Source organism: Pteropus medius, unplaced genomic scaffold (assembly GCF_902729225.1).
Source record: "Pteropus medius unplaced genomic scaffold, Ma_sr-lr_union100, whole genome shotgun sequence".
Lineage (NCBI taxonomy): Eukaryota > Metazoa > Chordata > Mammalia > Chiroptera > Pteropodidae > Pteropus > Pteropus medius.
This window is the reverse complement of record NW_024342474.1, coordinates 9,660,757-9,681,579: the sequence shown is the minus strand read 5'-3', so window position 1 is coordinate 9,681,579 and position 20,823 is coordinate 9,660,757. Positions and strand designations below refer to the sequence as shown.

The 20,823-nt window shown below is 36.3% G+C and overlaps 1 protein-coding gene, 1 long non-coding RNA gene and 1 pseudogene across 7 annotated transcripts in view; 2 read left to right on the top strand and 1 right to left on the bottom strand.

The window, feature by feature from the left end:
• The window catches only part of CPM (carboxypeptidase M), a 55,433-nt gene extending 39,534 nt beyond the window's left edge, over window positions 1–15,899 (top strand). For all 3 annotated transcript variants that reach the window (XM_039865967.1, XM_039865965.1, XM_039865966.1), the window contains exons 7-9: window positions 2,751–2,903; window positions 11,552–11,700; window positions 13,636–15,899. In XM_039865967.1, the coding sequence (XP_039721901.1) occupies window positions 2,751–2,903; window positions 11,552–11,700; window positions 13,636–13,878 (545 nt within the window). In that variant the 3' untranslated portion in view covers window positions 13,879–15,899. The remainder of the gene's footprint in view (window positions 1–2,750; window positions 2,904–11,551; window positions 11,701–13,635) is intronic.
• On the bottom strand, window positions 248–13,642 carry LOC120605046 (uncharacterized). 4 transcript variants are annotated; one of them, XR_005653494.1, is made up of 3 exons: window positions 11,761–13,642; window positions 2,194–3,181; window positions 248–1,279 (listed from the first exon to the last, which is right to left on the bottom strand). It is a non-coding gene; the product is annotated as an uncharacterized LOC120605046 (long non-coding RNA). The 4 variants fall into 4 exon arrangements; XR_005653495.1 differs by having other exon boundaries at window positions 248–1,276; XR_005653496.1 differs by having other exon boundaries at window positions 2,194–2,283.
• On the top strand, window positions 10,268–10,949 carry LOC120605045 (60S ribosomal protein L23a-like; annotated as a pseudogene).
• Window positions 15,900–20,823: the final 4,924 nt, after the last annotated feature.

Here is a 20,823-nt window from a genome sequence, read left to right as displayed (position 1 = left end):
CCTGCACCCAGAGGTGACAGCTGGTTTTTCTTGACCCCGGCAGTTGTCAAAAAGTTTATTAGGCACTGTGCAGTCCCTTCCATCGTGTCTCTGTCAGCTAATATCACAAGAACAGCGGGGGCGACTAATCGTTTGAGAGAAGCTCAGACATGTTCCTCACTGCCAAGGCGGCCTTCATTCACTCAGATGCTTGTTCAGCATTTTCCTACTACGAGTCAATACTGTGCCAAAAAAGATGAACAGGACACAGATCTTAACCCCAAGTTTAATAGGGAAGAGCAATGTGCAAATAAATTATTTTGATGGCAGTATAATTAGAATAAAAATAGAAATTCAGAAAAGGTACAGTGTACCAGAGGTATAAAGCCAAAATACAATGGGGAGTGGTGAAGATTGTGGAAAAATTTAATGCTTATGTCTCATCTAATGGGGACAGCTGCTCCTTCAATCTGGTTCATTATTGCCATGCGGCAGTGAGCAGGTCACTATATTGGTGCATCTTCCAGTTTGTAAAACAAGCTGGATTTATCCAATGAAGTCTCATGACTTTAAAGCCACATTGCTGGCTAAACAAAAGAGCTCTTCAGGCTGGATATAGTGTGTGCGGGCCTCCAGTTTTCCAGGAACAGGATGGCCAGGTGAGGGAGGTGGGTGTGAGGCGGGCGGGATGTTCTTATCAGAAGGAAAGATATAAGCAGAAGCCCAAAGGTGTCAGAGAACTCATCCTAAAATGGGAACTGAGAGGTAATAGGAGAGACCTAGGATGGAAGGGTGAGGAAAGACAGTGGGCTGGAACCAGGAAAGTGTCCCCTTTGAGACTGTTCAGCCTGATCCTAACAACAGCAAGCTGCAGGCTACATTTCTGCATACAAGCCACTTCTCCAGTTGTCACACTGGATGCATAGGCTACCAAGTAGTCTTGCGCAAGCTGTTACTTTTGTATCTGGGCGGCTTTCTGCCAGCTTTCCAGGTAATATAAATAAGCGCAGACTGCAACTGATAGGCAGCAGGGCCAGCTAGGTACCACAACATCCCAAACTTTTCTCTGCTGTCCTAGATCCAGCCTCCCTACATCCACCTCAGGGCTCCAGTGTAGTCTCTGCTTGTCACGCTTCATTGGGAGGAAAGGGCCCCCTCCTGCCCAGTGGCAGAGCTGTCCTTCATGTGCACTGTGTATAACTTTTAAGACAGATCCAGATGTGTGGGAAATTAGCTAGGAATCCAGTCTTGCTGTCAGGAATTGTTTCCAAGTATGCCTGCTTGTAAGCTGTGTATCCTTCTGAGGAAAAAAAAAAAAAAGCAGACAGAGACAGCAGCTATTTTGAAGAGCTTAAAACAAGGTATTCTGGCTCATCCTGGAGGTTCTGTCAGCTGGGACTGAATGGCCTTATCCAGAGCTGCGCACACTCTCCACACTTGGTATTCTCCGTCCTGCATCCTTTGCACACCTGCTTTGCCATTTAAATTCCTTCTACCTGAGATAGTCATCCTGCCAAGGGCTTTTGTTTTGTTTCTCTCACCACTCTTTCTCTCTCCTATTTCATGGTGAAAATGAGGTCAGAGAGAAAAATAAAACTCTTACAAGTAAAAGAAAGGACAGAAATTCTTCCCTGGCTGGCATCTGGACCTACATAGATACTATTTACTATTTTGATATAATATTTTGACTATTTTCTTAACATAAAATTTTTTCTACTTTAGTACTTCTCAGATACTCTGATGGAGTTGAGAATATTTTATTGGGCAGATATCAACCTGGCAGAAACTACTACTTTCAAAGTTACTATATTTCATCAAACTCAAGATGGCATTGATTATAAAATACAATGTACTACCAAGAAAGAAAAAAGGTTTCCAGCCAATCTAATGACATTTTTCAGCTGTCAAACTTAAGATAGATCCCAATTCAGAGATTTTAAAATGTGAAAAGTTTTGCATTTTAGAAAATATGAAATATGATTATAAGTCTTTGAAAACAGGGTCTCTGGAGGTAAGAACTGGAAAGTAAGCTTGGGCAGTGGCAACCCCAGAAGCAGCAGGGGTTGGGCCTTCCCCCCCCGAGAGGCAGCACGGCAGCCTTTCCTTCCTCCCCAGAAGCAGTTTAGTGTCACAGGTAAGAGCACAGGGGCTGGAGCAGGAACCCATGCTCTAGTCTGTCATCTGCTGGCTAGAATCCCTGGGCATGTTACTTACCATCTGTGATTAGGTTTCTTCAACTGTAAAATACAGGTAATAATTGCTGTGTGGCTTTAATGAGTTGATACAAAGTTCTTCAAACAGTACCTAGCAATAGTGAACACTCAGTAAATGTTGGCCATTATTATTCTTCCAAAGTAATATACTTAGCTTTACATAGTAAATGTATTTATAAATGATTTGTAGGAATATTTTTAAAGAAATCTCACTATAGTTTACATCAGTTTAAAATGTAATTTACGGAAGAAATATAATTGAAGAATTCTTTTTGTAATGTATGATTACAAAACAAGACCCTTCCTCTACCCCTCACTTAATTCTAAGGCACAACTCAACTTCAATCAGCCATGATCCAGTTACCCATATGGGAATGTTTAGGATTGCCTGGTCATGCCTGGGTAATAAAATGTTAAGCCCTGATTTTATATGTTAATATGTCAAATTCATCTTTTCCTGTTTACATATATTTTTCTTGCAACTGTCTTTAAGGTCCATGACACTTGGCTCGACTCCAATTTTAGACCCTAAAAAATATTAAATATGCTTTTATTTAGGTGGGATGCAAGATTACAACTACGTCTGGGCCCAGTGTTTTGAAATCACGTTGGAGCTGTCGTGCTGTAAATATCCTCGCGAGGAGAAGCTTCCATCCTTCTGGAATCATAATAAAGCCTCGTTGATTGAATATATGAAACAGGTGCACCTAGGTTTGTAAAGGTTTCTTATTAATTTGTTAACACAAAATATAGCATCTGGCAGAACCTTAGGGTCAAGAAAATGCAAGCCCCTATTTGTGTCTTCTAGGTATGGCCTCATTTTCAGTACCAGAACTAATGGTTAAGAATTCTCTGTGAATGAATATCTGCAGCAGGTGATAGTCAGTGCCCATCAGTTCACATAAGGGAAAGTATGATGGGTGTTACTTTAATTTGGTGGTGTAAAATCCAGAGTACTTCTAATTTTACATGTCGCATGACCTGGAAATCTGGCAAAAGACCAGGAAAACAGGTTGTTACTATTACATCATTACCCATCACCCAGCTAGAAAAAGAGCCAAATTCGCTTGTCATTTGCCACAAAATATCAAAGACTCAGAGAATATTGGACGTGCCATTTTGCATTTTTTCTAGAACTGGGGTAGTGACCTAGCACCATTAGCTTTAACTTCTCCCACCCTTCGACTCTGCCAAATGACCTGGCACTGGGAAGCTTCCCAACCTGTTTTTTGATGGTTGGCTGGCTTTCATCACAGATGAACAGGCTAAACGTGGCAAGAGCGGTAGTTCTCAAACATGTGCAGTGGACTCACTGGGAAGGTTTGTTAAAACATGGATTGCCAAGTCCGACCCCAGAGTTTGATTTAGTGGGTCCTCGTATGGTTAACATCTTCCCAGGTGATGCTGATGCTGCTGTTCCAGGGCTCTGAAAAGCACTGCATTAGAGGAACACCCTGCTGATAATGATGGTGGAATCACACACAGTTCAAGTTTATTTAATCAGTCTGTGTCTCTTTGGGCAGACTCTTCTCCATTGCCAGATTTAAAGTTATTTTTCTCCATTCAGAATGGCTTGGGAGAAGAAACACATTAGGGATTGGCATAATAGTTATGGTACTACATCAAACCAAAGTGGAGGGTCTGTGTTTAAGAGGTTTGCGTCATAGGCCTGATGCATAATTGTAATTTTCTGTATGCTTCACACCAACGCTTTCTACCTGCTAAAAAGAGATGGAGATGGCCGAAGGAGGGAAAAGTCAGAAGCACAGGGGTACAGGGCTCAGAACAAGGACAATCAAGAGCTTCCCTTGGCCACACTTCCCCCAAATGGATGCCCCTCCCACTTTCATACCTTTATTCCCAGCCCCATGCCCCTACCCCAGCATAAGCATGCACAGATTATTAGTGAACTCACAGGGCTAAGACATACAATGGGGTGAGGTGGATTACCTGTGATGGCAGATGTTACAAAATGTCATCTTTTTCACCAACATCTTAATAACATTTATTAAGCTTATTATTGGGTCTGTCTCCTTTCTAATTATGTCATCAAACTTTGTTCTCAGTCTTCTGGTTTCGTATTCTGGTATTTGTCCATGAGATTTTCCTCATGAGGCACATAATAATTTAGCCTCCCTATTGTATTTCTACCTACATTGATCCTTTAGTGTGTTACTCTATTTTCTAAAATTCCTCTTTCAGCAGCATCAACGTGGGAGGGCAACTGAACATGAAATATGCTCCAAGTAACTGCACTACTATTTTCAGAATTTCAGTCTACCTCTAAAGGTTTTCTGCCAAGCACTGAATTAAGACAGGCTCTGAAGTGCCATGCTGATATAATACTGACAGTGAAGAAGCTTTGTAAACCGTTAAATAACATACAAATTACAGCATAACTCTTGTTATTATTAATTTGAAAGGCTTACAAGTCTATTTACACTAGGTTTTATAAAGAATATCTATCTGCCTGTCTCTATAATCAGATGTGCACAAGTCACTTAAAAATATATACATTAGCACATCAACCCTGCCCTCTTGTGGTTTAAGACAGGCATTTGTTTTTCTAGTTTTATCATGAAACCTTATTTTGAAATGCTGATAGAGTGTGGTTATTATTACTTGACAGAAAGGTTCTCTTCATATTGGTGCCCAGTAAGGAGCCAAAGAATAGCTGTGTTTGTAGGTGATGGGAGCAAATACCTCCTTATTGATATCGTTCTGGTTTAAGAAAATTATTGCTATTTGTCAAGCTGCATCACATTATCTGGTCCAGTTTTACCACTTGCTAAAGATGCCTCTGAGTCTCTGAAATTTTGACCCATCTTTAAGTCTCTAGTCTATCTTGTCTGGGAAGGAAAGGCCTCCTGCTCTAATCCATCACCCCAGGGCTCGGTGCAGTTGGAACAGATAGAAATGCCCACCTCCAGGTCTTCCCCTGAAAGAGGTATTTGCATATTTTAAAAGCTGCTGCCTTAAGTTCTGGCTTCTCATCAGCCTGAATCTAGGTACTGACTGAGATCCTCCCCTTTGGGACACTGACAGGTCTTGGCACACCCTTGACTACTGGGAGCCACTAAGAATAAAGTAGACTGCTTGGACAATCAATCACAAAGATTTGAGAGGCAACCAAGAGCTAGGGCAGGGTTGAACAATAAGATTCATCTCCTATACAAGGCCACTCCTTCAAGACTGGGAGAGGTGATTGTTTAATGCATGGAAACCAATACAGAGTAAAATAAAATGAAGAAATAAAGGAATATGTTCCACACAAAAAGAAAGATAAAACCTCAGAAAAATAACTTAATGAAATGGAGGTAAGTGATTTACTTGATAGAGTTCAAAACAATGACGAATGCATGAACAAAGTGAGAATTTCAGCAGAGAGAAGGAAAATATTAGACAGCACCAAAAAGAAGTCATGGAGCTGAAGAATACAACAGAACTGAAAACTACAATAGAGGGGCTCACTAACAGACTAGATGAAGTAGAAGAAAAGATCCATGAACTCAAAGACAGGACAATGGAACTCATCTAATCACAGCAGCAAAAAGAAAAAAGAATGAAAGAGAGTGAAGATAGCTGAAGGGACTTACAGAACAACATCAAGCAGACCAACATTTAGGGGTCTCAGAAGGAGGAGAGAGAAAGCGCAGAAAATTTATTTCTAGAAATAATGGCTAAAAAGTTCCATAAGCTGAGGAAAGATACAGACATCTAAATCCAGGAAGCCCAGAGAGTTCCAAACAAGATGAATCCAAAGAGGCCCACACCAAGACACATTATAATTAAAGTGTCAGAAGTTAAAGGAGAAAATCTTAAAAGCAGCAAGAGAAAAACAACTTGTTACCTACCTACAAGAGAACCCCCATAAAATTATTAGCATACTTTTTAACAGAAACTTTGCAGGCCAGAAGGGAGTTGCATGACATATTCAAAGTGCTGAAAGAAAAGAAATGCCAACCAAGAATATTCTACCTGGTAAAGTTGTCCTTCAGAATTGATGGAGAGAAAAAGTTTTAAAGATAAGCAAAAGCTAAAGGAGTTCATCACTACTAGACTGGCCCTACAAGAAATGTTAAAGGAACTTTAAGCTGAAACAAAAACGGCACTAATTAGTAACAGGAAAACATATGAAAGTATAAATCTAACTGGTAAAGGTAAATATTTAGTAAAATTCAGAATAGCCTAGTATTGTAACAGTAGTGGGTCAATCACTTAGAAAGCTAATATGAAGGTTAAAAGACAAATGTAGTAAAAATATAACTTACAGTGATTTGCTAATGGATACACAAAGTAAAAAAATGTAATTTGTGACATCAAAAATATAAAATGTGAGTGGGGGAGTAAAAATGTAGAGCTTAAGAATGTGTTCAAACTTATTATCCACTTAAAATAGACTGTTGTAAATATGAGTAGTTTTATGTTGTCTCCTGGTAACTAGAAAGCAAAAACTTACACTAGATACACAAAAGATAAAGGAATCAAAAAATACCACTACAGAAAACCATCAGTTCACAAAGGAAGGGAGCAAGAAAATAAAGAATCAAAGGAATTACAAAACATCCAGAAGAAATTACCAAAATGACAGCAATTATATATCTATCAATAATCACTTTAAATGTAAATGGACTAAATTCTCCAAAAGACATTGAGTGGATAAATGGATAAAAAAGCAAGATCCATCTATATGTTACCTATGACAGACTCCCTCCAAATATAAAAACACAGACACTGAAAGAAAGGGGGTGGAAAAGATATTCCATGCAAACTGAAACCAAAAGAAAGCTGAGGTAGCTATATTTATATCAGAAAAAATAGACTTTAAGACAAACTGTATTTAGAGACGTCATTATATGATAAGGGGGTTGATCCAACAAGATAAATTTGTAAATATGCACCCAACATGGGAGCACCTAAACTGTAATTAGAGATGTCATTATATGATAAGGGGGTTGATACAACAAGATAAATTTGTAAATATGCACCCAACATGGGACCACCTAAATATATAAGGCAAATATAACAGACCTAAAAGGAGAAATAGACAGCAGTATAATAATAGTAGGGAAATTTAATACCCCACTTTCATCAATGGTTAGATCATCCAGGCCAAAAATCAATAAGGAAACACTGGCTTTAAATGACATGTTTGACCAGATGGGCTTAACAGACATATAAAGAACATTCCATCCAAAAGAACAAAATACACATACTTCTCAAGTGCAGATTGAACACTCCCTCCCCCAAAATCGTGTTAGGCCACAAAACAAGTCTTAATAAATTGAAAAAGAATGAAATCATATGATGCATCTTTTCTGACCACAATGGTATAAAACTAGAAATCAATTATGTGAAGAAAACTGGAAAATACACAAATGGGTAGAGATGAAACCACATTCTACTGACCAACAAATGGGTCAAAGAAGAAATCAAAAGAGAAATAAAAAATAACTTAAATGAAAATGGAAATATAGCATACCAAAACTTATGGGATACAGCAAAAGCACTTCTAAGAGGGAAGTTCATATCAATAAATGCCTACATTAAGAAACAAGATCTAAAATAAACAACCTAACATTGCACCTCAAGAAGTAGAAAAAGACAAAGAAACTAAGCCCAAAGTTCGTAGAAGGAAGAAAATAACAAAGATCAGAGCAGAAATAAATGAAATAGACTAAAAAGATAATAGAAAAGACCAATGGAACTAAGAGCTATTTGTTTGAAAAGATAAACAAAATCTTTAGCAAGACTCACCAAGAAAAAGAGAGAGGACTCAAATAAAATCTAAAATATAAGAGGAGACATTATAACTGATACCATAGAAATACAAAGGATCATAAGAGACTACTATTAACAATCAAACACCAAAAAATTGGACACCTAGAAGAAATGGTTAATTCCTAGAAACATATACCTACCATGACTGAATCATGAAGAAATAAAAAATCTGAACAGAACTTTTACTAGTAAGGAGATTGAATTAGTAATTAAAAAACAAAAACAAAAAAACACCCAACAAGCAAAAGCCCAAGACCAGACAACTCTTCCAAAAAATAGAAGAGGAGGGAAGACTCTCCAAATTCACAAGGCCAGCATTACCCTGATGCCAAAACCAGACAAGACAAGATTACAAGCCAATACCTCTGATGAACAGAGATGCAAAAATCCTCAACAAAATAGTAGAAACTGATTTCAACAATACATTAAAAGGATTATAGATCACAATCAAGTAGAATTTATTCCAGGGATGCAAGGATGGTTCGACAGCCACAAATCAACTAATGTGATACATCACATTAACAGAATGAAAGATAAAAATCATGTGATCATCCCAATAGATGCAGCAAAAGCATCTGACAAAATTCAGCTTCTATTTATGATAAAAACTCTCAACAAAGGGACATAAAGGAAACATACAAAATAATGAGGCCATATTTGACATATAATATGAGGCCATATATGATAAGTGCACAGCTAACATCATATTCAATGGTGAAAAGATGAAAGCTTTTCCTCTAAGATCAGGAACAAGGCAAGAATGCCCACTTTAGCTTTTAATCAATATAGTACTGGAAGTCCTAGCCAGACCAATTAGGCAAAATAAAAAAAGCAAAAGGCATTCAAATCAGAAAAGAAGAAGTAAACTGTCACTACTTGCAGATGCCATGATACATATAGAAAACTCTAAAGATTCTACCAAAAAATTGTTAGAATAAACAAATTCAGTAAAGTTGCAGGACACAAAATCAACATTCAAAAATCTGTTGCATGCCTATACATTAATAATAAGCTATCAGAAAAAGAAATTAAGAAAACTATCCCATTTACAACTACATCCAGATGAATAAAACACCTAGGAATAAATTTAACTAAGTAGGTGAAGAACTGAACTCTGAAAATAATAAGACACTGAAGAAAGAAATTGAAGATTACATAAATAAATGGAAAGATAGTCTGTGCTTATGGATTGAAAGAATTTTGTTAAAATGTCCATACTGCACAAAGCAACCTACAGATTCATGCAATTCCTATCAAAATTCCAATGGCATTTTTCACAGAAATAGAACAATCCTAAAACTTGTATAGGACCACAAAAGACCCCGAAAAGCCAAAGTAATCTGAGAAAGAAGAACAATACTGGAGGAATCATGTTTCCTGATTCAAACTATCCTACAAAGCTGTAGTAATCAAAACAGACACATAGATCAATGGAACAGAATAGAGAGAAACCAAGCTTATTCATATATGACCATTTATGTAGGTAGGACAAGGAGCCAAGAATATACAATGGGAAAGGACAGACTCTTCAATAAATTGTGCTGGGAAAGCTGGACAGCCACATGTAAAAGAATGAAACTAGACCACTGTCTTAAACTGTACACAGAAATTAACTCAAAATGAATTAAAGACTTGAATGTAAGACCTGAAACCATAAAACTCCTAGAAGAAAACATAGATGGTAGCAACTTGACATTGGTCTTCGTGATAATTTTTTGGACCTGACACTGACAAAATTAAACAAGTGTGACTATATCAAACTAAAAAGCATCTGCATAGCAAAGGAAACCATGAACAAAATGAAAAGGCAACCTACTGAATGGAGAAAAATATTTGCAAATCATATATCTGATAAGGAGTTAATATTCAAAATACATAAAGAAGCCATACAACTCAATAGAAAAAAAAAAATTCTATCAACAGGCAGTGGATCTGAATAGGCATTTTTCCAAAGACCACATACAGTTGGCAAACAGGTACATGAGAAGATGCTCAACATGACTAATCACCAAGGAAATGCAAATCAAAACCACCATGAGATATCACCTCACACCTGTTGGAATGGCTATTATCAAAAAGACAAAAACAAGAAATAACAAGTGTTGTCGAGGATATGAAGAAGGGAACCCTTGTGCATTGTTGGTGGAAATGTAAACTAGTGCAGCCACTATGGAAAACAGTATGGAGGTTTCTCAAAAAATTAAAACTAGAACTACCACATGATCGAACAATTCCACTTCTGGTATTTATCCGAATAAAATGAAAATATGAATTTGAACAGATATATGCACCCTCATGTTCACTGCAGCAGTGTTTAGAATAGCCAAGACATGGAAGCAACCTAAGTGTCCATCAATGGATGATTAAAGAAAATGTGGCACAAAGATGGCATTGAAAGCAAAGAAGGAAGTCCATGCCCCTCCCACAGCTGAAGCCAAAGCAAAGGCTTTGAAGGCAAAGAAAGCAGTGCTGAAAGGTGTCTACAGCCACAAAAAAAAAAGAAGATAAGCACATCACCCATCTTCCAATGGCCCGAGACACTTTGGCTCGTAAGGCAACCCAAATATCCTCGGAAGAGCATCTCCAGGAGAAACAAGATTGACCACTATGCCATCATCAAGTTACCCCTGACTACTGAGTCAGCCATGAAGAAGACAGAAGACAACAATACACTTGAATTCATTGTGGATGTCAAGGCCAACAAGCACCAGATCAAACAGGCTGTGAAAAAGCTCTATGACACTGACATGGCCAAGGTCAACACCCTAATCAGGACTGATGGAGAGAAGAAGGCATATGTTCGACTGGCTCCCAACTATGCTGCTTTGGATGTTACCAACAAAATTGGGACCAACTAAACTGAGTCCAGCAGACTAATTCTAAATATAAAAATAAATATAAAAACTTTTTACTGTAAAATAAAATGTGGTATATATTTATAATGGAAATTAAGTCAGCCATAAAAAAGAATGAAATCTTTCCATTTGCTACATCATGGACGGACCTTGAGGGCATTATGCTAAGTGATAAGTAAGAGAAAGACAAATACCACATGATCTCACTTACATGTAATCTAAACAACAAAACAAAATTGAACTCAGAGATTCAGAAAACAGACTGGTAGCTGCCAGATGCAGGGGATGGGCAAGATGGGCGAAGGTGGTCAAAAGGTACAAAACTCCAGTTATAAAATATGTAAGTCCTGGGGATGTAATGTACAGCATGGTGAATATAGTTAATAATACTGTATCGTATATTTGAAATTTGCTAAGAGAGTAAATTTTAACAATTCATATCAAAAAAACTTAACTATGAAATTTTAACTATCAGAAAAAAATTTAACTATGTTAACTATATTGTGATCATTTTGTAATATGTACATATAAATCATGTTGTACATCTGAACCTAATATGTTATATGTCAATTATGTCTCAATTTTTAAAAAATGTTTACTTTCTATTCTCAAACATTTTATTAACACAGAAGAGCTAATATTTTTTCTTAAATAATTACAAGAATTTTTTTTCCTATGCCATAAAATGTAGTATTAACATTTAATTCTCTTTTTATCTTACAGGTGTAAAGGGTCAAGTGTTTGATCAGAATGGAAATCCATTACCCAATGTAATTGTAGAAGTTCAAGATAGAAAACATATCTGCCCCTATAAAACCAACAAATTTGGAGAGTATTATCTCCTGCTCTTACCTGGGTCCTATATATTAAATGTATGTATACAGTTCTAGTTATTGTTATTAAAATAGAATTATAAAACTCACAATACTTACCCAGAAGGAATCTAAAATAAGTCTGGACAGTCCAAAAGTAGTATATCAGGGCAGAAGGAAAGGACAGCATCAGACTAGCTTTCGGCAGGAGTGAGAGAGGTGAGCATGATAGGGACAAACCAAAAAAATCATGTTTTTTCTCAGCTAGCAATTTTTTTAATGGAAGCCAAATCCTATTTCTTGTGATACCTTTTATAATTAAAAAAATAAATAAACCTTAATAATAAGAAAATTAAACAATATAGCCAAAGTACTTCCAAGCTTCATGAAATACCATTTTAACACCCATTCCATGAAACAATTTCTGCTATTAAAAAAGCAGACTGGGACACAAGTTCTTTAGAATTCACTGTAAGTAAAATTTGATCCACACATTCTACTACTATATTTAGCAAGTGAATGACATATTTTGTATCACTTTCATAAAAATGATGGTGAGTTTCCCAATCAATACAAGTAAAATTTCAGGTTTTAATTCTAATTTAAATGCATGTTTCTGAATCATTTCTTCCTAATAGGAAGCATGGACTGGTTTGAGCCAGAGTAGGTTTAAGAACTAAATGAATAAGTACCTGATTTAGTTGGCCAGATGGTGCCTCTTCCTCTTTGATAAGACTCTTCCCTAAGAAACTCAGGATTCTTCTACTTTGCTTAGTAGATCTGATGCCAGCCCCACCAGTTGTTCTGAGCAGAGGTGCTCCTAAGAGAAGGTAGTCATCTATTCCGTAGTAAAAATTGTCTTTATATTTCATTATTTCATCTTTAGGACACAATAAAGGCATGGTTTTCAGTTTAAAAAGTTCAATAGAATTCAGAGCCTCTCTGCTCCATAGGTTATCCCCACAGAGCCTGCCAGTGGGGCTCATCAATTGCTAATTCTCTTCTTGAGAATCTCTCCTCCCACTGAGAAGATTGATAGAGCTAGAAAGCCTCAACTCACTGTACATCTTTGCCTAAATAAAAGGCCTTTTATTTTCCTGTTATTTACTGTAAATCTCCATTCTATGAAAAAAGAAGGGGGGGAGCGGTTCCTTGTAGTGAATCTAAATTTTTTTTATGCAATCCCATAAATAAGCGACACCTTTATAAAATAGTTATGAACTGTTCATTTCCAATTACTTAGACTAACACAGTACATGTTGCCTTTAGCTACTATTTCTAGAAGATTGGAAAGCAAGACTTTGGAAGCTGAAATGAATGGTTAAAATACATACCAATTAATGATTATGTAAATGTTATTCCCAATTCTTTTCTCTCTCCACCATATATAATAAAAGCATTTCTCAGCGGACATAGTCTATAATTAGTTTAGCATCTGTCCTATTTTCCCTGATCATTCCCCAACAACAACAAAAAAACAAATCTAGCTGAAGAGTCAGACTCATATGAACTAAACCAGGTAAAATCAAAGCTTTATAACAAAGCAATAAGCTTGTACACTTAGATCAGCCACAAGGAAAATGGAATACATTGAGAAAATAATTCCACTTATAAATAATCTTGATACCCAATCAAGATATTAAGTACAGGCTTAGGACAAAGGGAAACGGTCAGCTCTTTACCTTTGCTCTCCATGAAAATGATGGGGCAGAATCAGTCTATTGCTTCCTTCTCTTACATCTTCAGATAGGGGATCTATCTTTATTTCACTTTGTAATTCTTGGCAATGGCATTAACAACTATGGTCCATATCGACAGACATTGAATAACTCTTTCAGTGAGCAGGACTGAAGCAATTACTAGCCTGGGAGGCCTGGCACTTTGCTACATGTATTTCATAAAGGCTGCATTTTAGCAGTGGGTATCAGTGTTTTCAGTGTTGGCACCACGAAACATCTGAAATCACTCAAATAATTGTTTCTTGTTTCTTCTCAGGTTACAGTTCCTGGACACAATCCATACCTCATGAAGGTGATTATTCCAAAAAAATCCCAGGACTTCAGTGCTTTTAAAAAGGATATTGTATTTTCATTCAGAGGGCAACTGGATTCCATCCCAGTATCAAATCCTCCATGTCCTCTGATTCCTCTATACAGTAATTTGCCAAGCCACTCAGCTGCAACAAAGCCTAGTGTGTTCTTATTTTTAGTGACTCTTTTTCACATATTGTTCAAATAAAGCAAAATGTGAAACTCAACTCCCATCACCACCTGGAATCAGGGATTTCTCATGCCAGGTTACTGCAAATCTGACTTCCTCTGTGGGACAACTGGACAAACTCCACTGGTCCTTCTCCAAGAAGATAAGTGGTTATTTCCAAATCCTGCAACAAGCAATGTGTGGTGATAACGAAAGGAATGATTTAGTCTTGATGATGAATGGAAGACACCTACCTTTCAAGTATTGCCCATTTATAATTTTAAAGTAGTCTTAGAAATTTTTAAGAAGTTAAAACTTGAGAAGCAAAAAAAGTTCCTGCAAGAAAAAAAAGGAGGCTAATTTTGTATACAGAGAGCCAGATGAATATAAGCAATGAAGATGAACATTTATTGATCACCTGTTATATACAAGACCTTGCTGTAAGTGCTATATGTGAAGAGATAGTGCCATATATAATTAGTTCTCAGGGCAGGGGGAAATGACAGGACTGGAAATATTTAGTTTTGCAAATATTCTTAGGAAATATGAGAGAAAACAGGAAAATATGGGCCTAATAGGATGACAAGGTGGTGCCTGAGTTCCAAAACAGGTCAATTAAGTGTCCTTGCCCTTCTGTACGCAGATGCCACAATCCTCTTATGCTGATAACCCCCAAGTGTGTAATTCTAGCCTCTTGCCTGAGCTTCAGACTACATCCAGCTGCCCACTGGACACATCCACCTGGATGTGACCCACAGGTGCCTCAGACTTATGTTGAAAATTGAACATACTTTTCTCTCTAGAGCGGCTCTATTTTCTGTCTCAATTACTTGGTACCACCACACTAGAAACCTGGGAGTCATCCTGGATACTTCCTCCTCTTCATCCCATATAGTCAGTCACTAAAGACTGATGTTAATTATAAATGTTGGTTGACCCTACCCTCTCTCCGTGCCTACTAACACTGCCACGTTTCAGCCATCATAGCTCACCTGCACCACTGCCACAGCTTTACTAGGTCTCTTCCTCCCAGCCTTCTCCTCTTCAGATCCATCCTTTACACAGTACTAGGCAAGGGGATCTGTTTAAAACACAATTCAACAATCGTTTGTAGTTCCTATTCACGTAATGTCCTGGTGTGTCCGTGTCTGAAATGCCATTCTGATCCACTACATTTTCTTTCCCCCTCCTTTAAAACTCATTTCAGGTATGAACGCTAGGAAGCCTTTGCTGACCATCAGGCCATTCCTTTCCATTTCATCCCCTTCTAGTCAATCTGGGTGCTGTTACTCTTTGTTCCCCCAAACAAGTTGACTCTATTACTGGATTTACAACACTGTTATGATTTTCTATTTCCATATGTGAATTTTCTCTAGCAGAGTGGGACGTCTGAGGCCAGAGGCTAATTTGTTTGGAAAAAAATTTTTTTTTTTTTTTTTTTTTTAATCCTCAGAGCCTAGAACATATTAGGAAATGAACAAAGGATTCCAGCAATCTCCTACTCCTAATCTCTCCCAGAAACTGTAGGGCTTTGAGTCATTTTATAAAACTAGGTCCCATGCTCTGACAATTTCTGACTCACTAGTAACACTGACAGAAGAGTGTTTTCATACATGTATCAAGAAATAAATTCAAATAGGGTGCTTTTACTAGACTTTGCATTTTTCCTAAGGTTTGTAGTAAAGGTATTATGTTACCTATTAATAACACTATAGCTACCTTTTATCAGAAAACAAATTTTTTATCCTCAGTACACAATATGAAGCAATTGTTCACTATGAGTTAACCTAACTTAAAACATTATATGTAAGAATAGGGGGAGGGAAGTATCAAACAGAAAAAAAGAGCAACCCTGGTAAGCTGATCCCTGGTAAGCTGACCTAAGTCCTGTGTATTGCTCATGGAAAGTGAATGTCCCTGGCTGTTTTAAATGGAAAGTTCTGAAGGATCTGGAAATGAAACAATCCAAATGAATGGGAGATACATGGGCATTTAGGAGCTATTCCTGTGCCAAACTTATTCTACATGCACAAAATCATAAATGTTTAATATGAACAGAATTTGTAGTCTTCTTTGAATCAGTTCTTTTAAATCTGGCAATAACCTAAATATCTAGATCATTTTTATTTAAATAAAAGTAATTTATTATATACTTGAAAGTATATATAATGCAGAAAATGGTTTTGTATATTATGAATAAAAGTATATAAAATTCAGCTTGATTTACCATCAAGCCCTAAACAATTTTCCAAGTAGGCATTCTGAGTTCTAATTTTTCCTTTTCTAAGATAATTTTTGAAAGGACACAAACCAAAATCTGAATTGGTTCATGAGCCTTAATGTAATTTCTTAAATGTTTTTAAAATCAGGTATTTCATCAGAATCAAACATAATCATTTAGAGACAAGCAAAACAATTATAGTAATCTCCAAACCAAATCTAAACCAAACCTGAATTTAATTTGGGGTACGTATTTTGCAGCAATGCTCTGTGCTCAAAAGTAAATTTTGCAACAAGGATTTAGTACGGTAGTATTCCAGCTACATCCTTCACTAATCAAGTGAAGTGTCCAAGAGGAACAACTATGGAATTCTGATTATAGTCAGACCAGATTCCCACATCACCCTGCATGACACCTTGCCTACTGTTCCCCACCCTCATATGCTCCTCAGGTTCTAAGTTCAGGTATAACTCCTTTTATAGAGAAACCAACATGGTAAAGGTTTTCAAAACAGAAGATTGCACATGGGAGTAAAATGATGAAAGACAGGAGCTCTGGTTTCAAACTCACCCTATGTTCAATTTCCTTACCTGTAAAATGAGGGCCTCTGCTTGACTCAGATTCTCTGTCGGAAACAGTGATATGTCATACTTTGGTGCCATTTTTTGTGCTTGCTCAGGTCGAGGAAGGATAATTAACACTCAGGTGGTAAATATTTTGAAGGAAATATATCTTATTAAGGACCAAATCTTTTGCCTCAGATACAAACAGAATTGGTCTGAAAACTGAAACATTGCTTAGTTAGAATGATCATTTAATATTTAAGGAAACTTTTATGAAGTAACAGCTTTTCCTGATGTACCTACTCAAATTATCAAAAATGTTGAATGAATCTAACTGGTGGGAGTATTTTAGAGAAATGTTAAGTACCTGCAGATGAGTGTCAGTGTTGATTTTGGTGCTTAATTTATCACAGACTTGAGCTGTTGGATATATCAGAAAAGTTAAAAGCCTCAACATTTCTGAAAGTCTTAAGAAATCGTTTGGTTCCAGAAGCAAATATGAAATTTATTCTACCTTTAAAAAGCAAAAATATGACACTTGATTGGAAATGTCTTTTTCTAGGAAATCCAGAAAAATGAGCATAGTATATTTCTCATTGCAACAGGATAAGCTGCTTATTAAGAAGGTTGATTCTTATTGGTGAAAATAAAGTTGATCTCTATTTTATGACAGACCCCTTATATCTTCCTTTTGAGTTTATATGGTTAAAGAGAAAAAAGTTAATAACACCTAACATAGAAGTTTGGAGAAAGTCTAACTTTGTTATAGACTTTAACGAAGTCACTAATAAGCAGGTGTTGTACTGTATTGCTTACAAGCTGTTTTATCATACTTTAGCATGCAAACTACCCCACAGCCATTTATACATGTTTCACAAATGATTTTACAAGTTTTCTTTCTAAGAACTTAAAATGCACGAATTGTCTAAGACTGTAAAGTTTTACTGGGTATTATTGGCCATGACTACCTCTGAATTGAGTAAATCTAGAATGTTTATTCTCAATAAATTAATATTCATGTAAACAACAATGCAGTTTCTTTCCATTACATTAACTTGAAAACAAGTACTTATGCAAGTGTAGCAAAGACCGCGTACCAGAGAACTGATTACTGCCAAATAAACCCTGGGAAAAATCAAATGACATTTTATGAGGCAATATTGCAACCACCCTTCAAAGCCCTGATAGTCCTCCCAGAATAGTTTATACATGATATACACCCATCCTAATGTTATAATCCAAATTAATTTGTACTTCGGGGCAGATAAAAAGTGTGCCTTCTGGTTAAAAAAAAAAAAAAATTCACAATGCACATTAAGGTAGTAAAGGGTCAGAGAAATCATGCAAGAAATGGGATTCCCCCAACATACTTAGCCATGGAAACATTTTCTTAAATAATTTAGCCTAGTACTGTCCCTATGAACTTACTTTCCTAGATTTCCAAACACATTTTGGGAAATGCTGAGTTAGGGAGAAGTCTTTTGTCCTAAATAAATAAATTGCTAAATAAGTGTCCTAAATAATAAAGTGCTTTTGACACAGAGCATACTTATAAACAAAGAATTTGCCTCCTATAGGAATTGAAAACCTAACAGCCCTATTTCACTGATGCAATCCCTGATATCAAATTTCTAGTCATAGGACAGAGAAGTTGGGCTCAAGTTTGCCTGCCCTCTGAAACACACTAAAAAATGATAGTGTAAATGAGACAAGGCTGAGTAGGATAGCTAACTTACAGATGTCAATTTCTAAAAAAAAAAGTGATAAATATCTCAATTTAGAAAATAAATTGGAAAGTTTTTCTATTTTCAAAAGGGAATTCATTACATACGAATCCCTTTGCAGAAATCTCCTGGTACATTTTAGCTAGACTTCGATAGTTAAATTGAAGCTCCTTAAAGCATCCATTACTCTCCATTCTTTCCTGCCCTCCATAAAAACAAGGTACAATTTTTAAATCAACTAAAATTTTAAAATATTAGACATAGCAAGAAAAGTAAAATAAAATATAAACAAGTTATTATTCCATTCTGAAATTTCTATTTACTAGTTTTATAATGAAAAGCAACTTATTTAAAGAATGGAATCTCAAATTTTGGAAGTACCAGTTTATACAAATAATTTGCTACACCATCGTACATACTCACTAAAGATTTCCAGAGTTTATAGTAAAATGATTAACTTGGGTCAAAGTCAATAAATTTTTTTTCTGATTGATCAAAGATATCTGTACTTCCACACCAAAGCAATGTTTTTACGTATCGTGTTTGTCTCATGACGCTCTGAAGGATAAATAATGAAGGATTTCAGGACTGAAAGGTGAAGCTTGTGTTTTAACTGAGCATAGAACTCTCATTATTCTAGCCCAGCAATCTCTTCTGGGAGTATTCTGTCCACTGTGTTATGGGTCTATTTACCATGAGTGGATGCCTTCAGAGAAACCAATGTTGTGCTTCCACCTAGTGGTTAAAAAAGTGTTTAAAAGATTTGGTCTTCACTAGCCTCAAAAAAAACAAAAAAAAAAAACGAATGATTGTGATAAAAGGAGAAAAGTATTTTTTAATGCGGAGGGATTTTTTTTTTTTTTAAGGAAAAGCTTTTCCAATTGTTAAAATCCTGACATTGTACCAACTTTTAAAGAAAATTGTTCCCTTATTTTCAAAATGGCTTTTAAAACTGCCTTTTTTCCTCTTGTAAATTAGGGAAAACTGCATATTTGCTTTCCTTGCCAACTGAAATCCTTTACTAAATGCCTACTGTGCACACAATGCACTATAGTAGACACCTGGGAGAAAAGGACAGGAAAGCATGTTACAATCAACTACTGTGGAGAGTACAAAACAATGTGTCAGTGAACTTGTGTGAAAAATACCTGAGAGTGAGTATGTATGTATGTATGTATGTATGTATGTATGTATGTATGTATGTATGTATAAAGATAGGGTTAGTTCGAGGTTTTGGGTTTTAGAAGTGGTTATGGTCATGAATGGATGCAAGGATATAATTAAACACCTGTCATTTATTAGAAGGCCTTACTACCTGCCAGACCCCAACCTTGGCTCCATTTATTTATTGTCTAATTCTAAGGGTACTAAGTACTGGATCTGCTATTTGAATTTAGCCCTTCCCACTCCACAGGATGAAAATAAAAAGTAACGGCAGAGTCAGGAAAACAAGTGAACTTTGTTACACTACAAAGGGTGAGAGAAGAGAATGATGAAAAGCAAGCACCTGTTTCACAGAGAGCTCTAAAGGCTAAAATGATCAGGCAGAACATTTGAGATAACACCCAACAAGCAGTAAAATTAGTTTTTTTTCAATATTTAAATCAGGGAAGCAACATGAAGATACCTGTAAATTATAAATGAACCAAAAATGGGGGAGACCAAAGGCAGTGAAGTCAATTTAGACAGACGTTACTGTGTTCTTGGGAGAAAGGCCTGGGAATGTGTGAATAAAAACACACACAAAAATACTAAAATTTAGCAGAGAAATATATAAAATTTGCCTAACATGACAGTAATGGAGAAAAAAGAAAAACAATCTAGTATGGTTTTCTTACCCAAAACAATATTATTCTAGCAGTATCTTTATATATCATTCCAAATGTATTACCTATTAACTACTGAACATTTGAGGAATCTCTCATCTGCTTGTCACTTCATACTGCTCTCATTCTATTTTCTCTTGGTTTTTATTAAATCCTATTAACAGCCCATTTTACAAATTAACTTATTCAACACTTCGGAACACCTTCTAATGTGCTGGTGCTTTCAGATATTTATCTTTTAAAAGCATCGTTTGTAAATTCAAAAAAAAAAAAATTCCCTATCATATATAATTGAAAGCTGGATTTACGACAGACAATATGGCCACAAACTTCTAACTTCTGAACAAATGGTATTTTAGGCTGAAGAAACTTTTTAAAAAACTAAACTAAAACCCAATTCAGAATCCAAACATCCAGAAAGTGCAACTGTAAACTTTTCACAATACACTGTGTAACTTACAGTTATCATCATGAGGCTACAGACTTTCATCCTCATCAGTTAGAGCTTTAGAATCCTTATTAAAAATAAAAATCCAAACTAAATTATGCCAACAGCTAACCCTGGTTTGGCTTTGGGGCCCACAGGCTCCTGTTTTAAAGCCAGCTTCAAGACTCAAGTCCCAGTGCTTTGATTCATTCAATAAATTCTT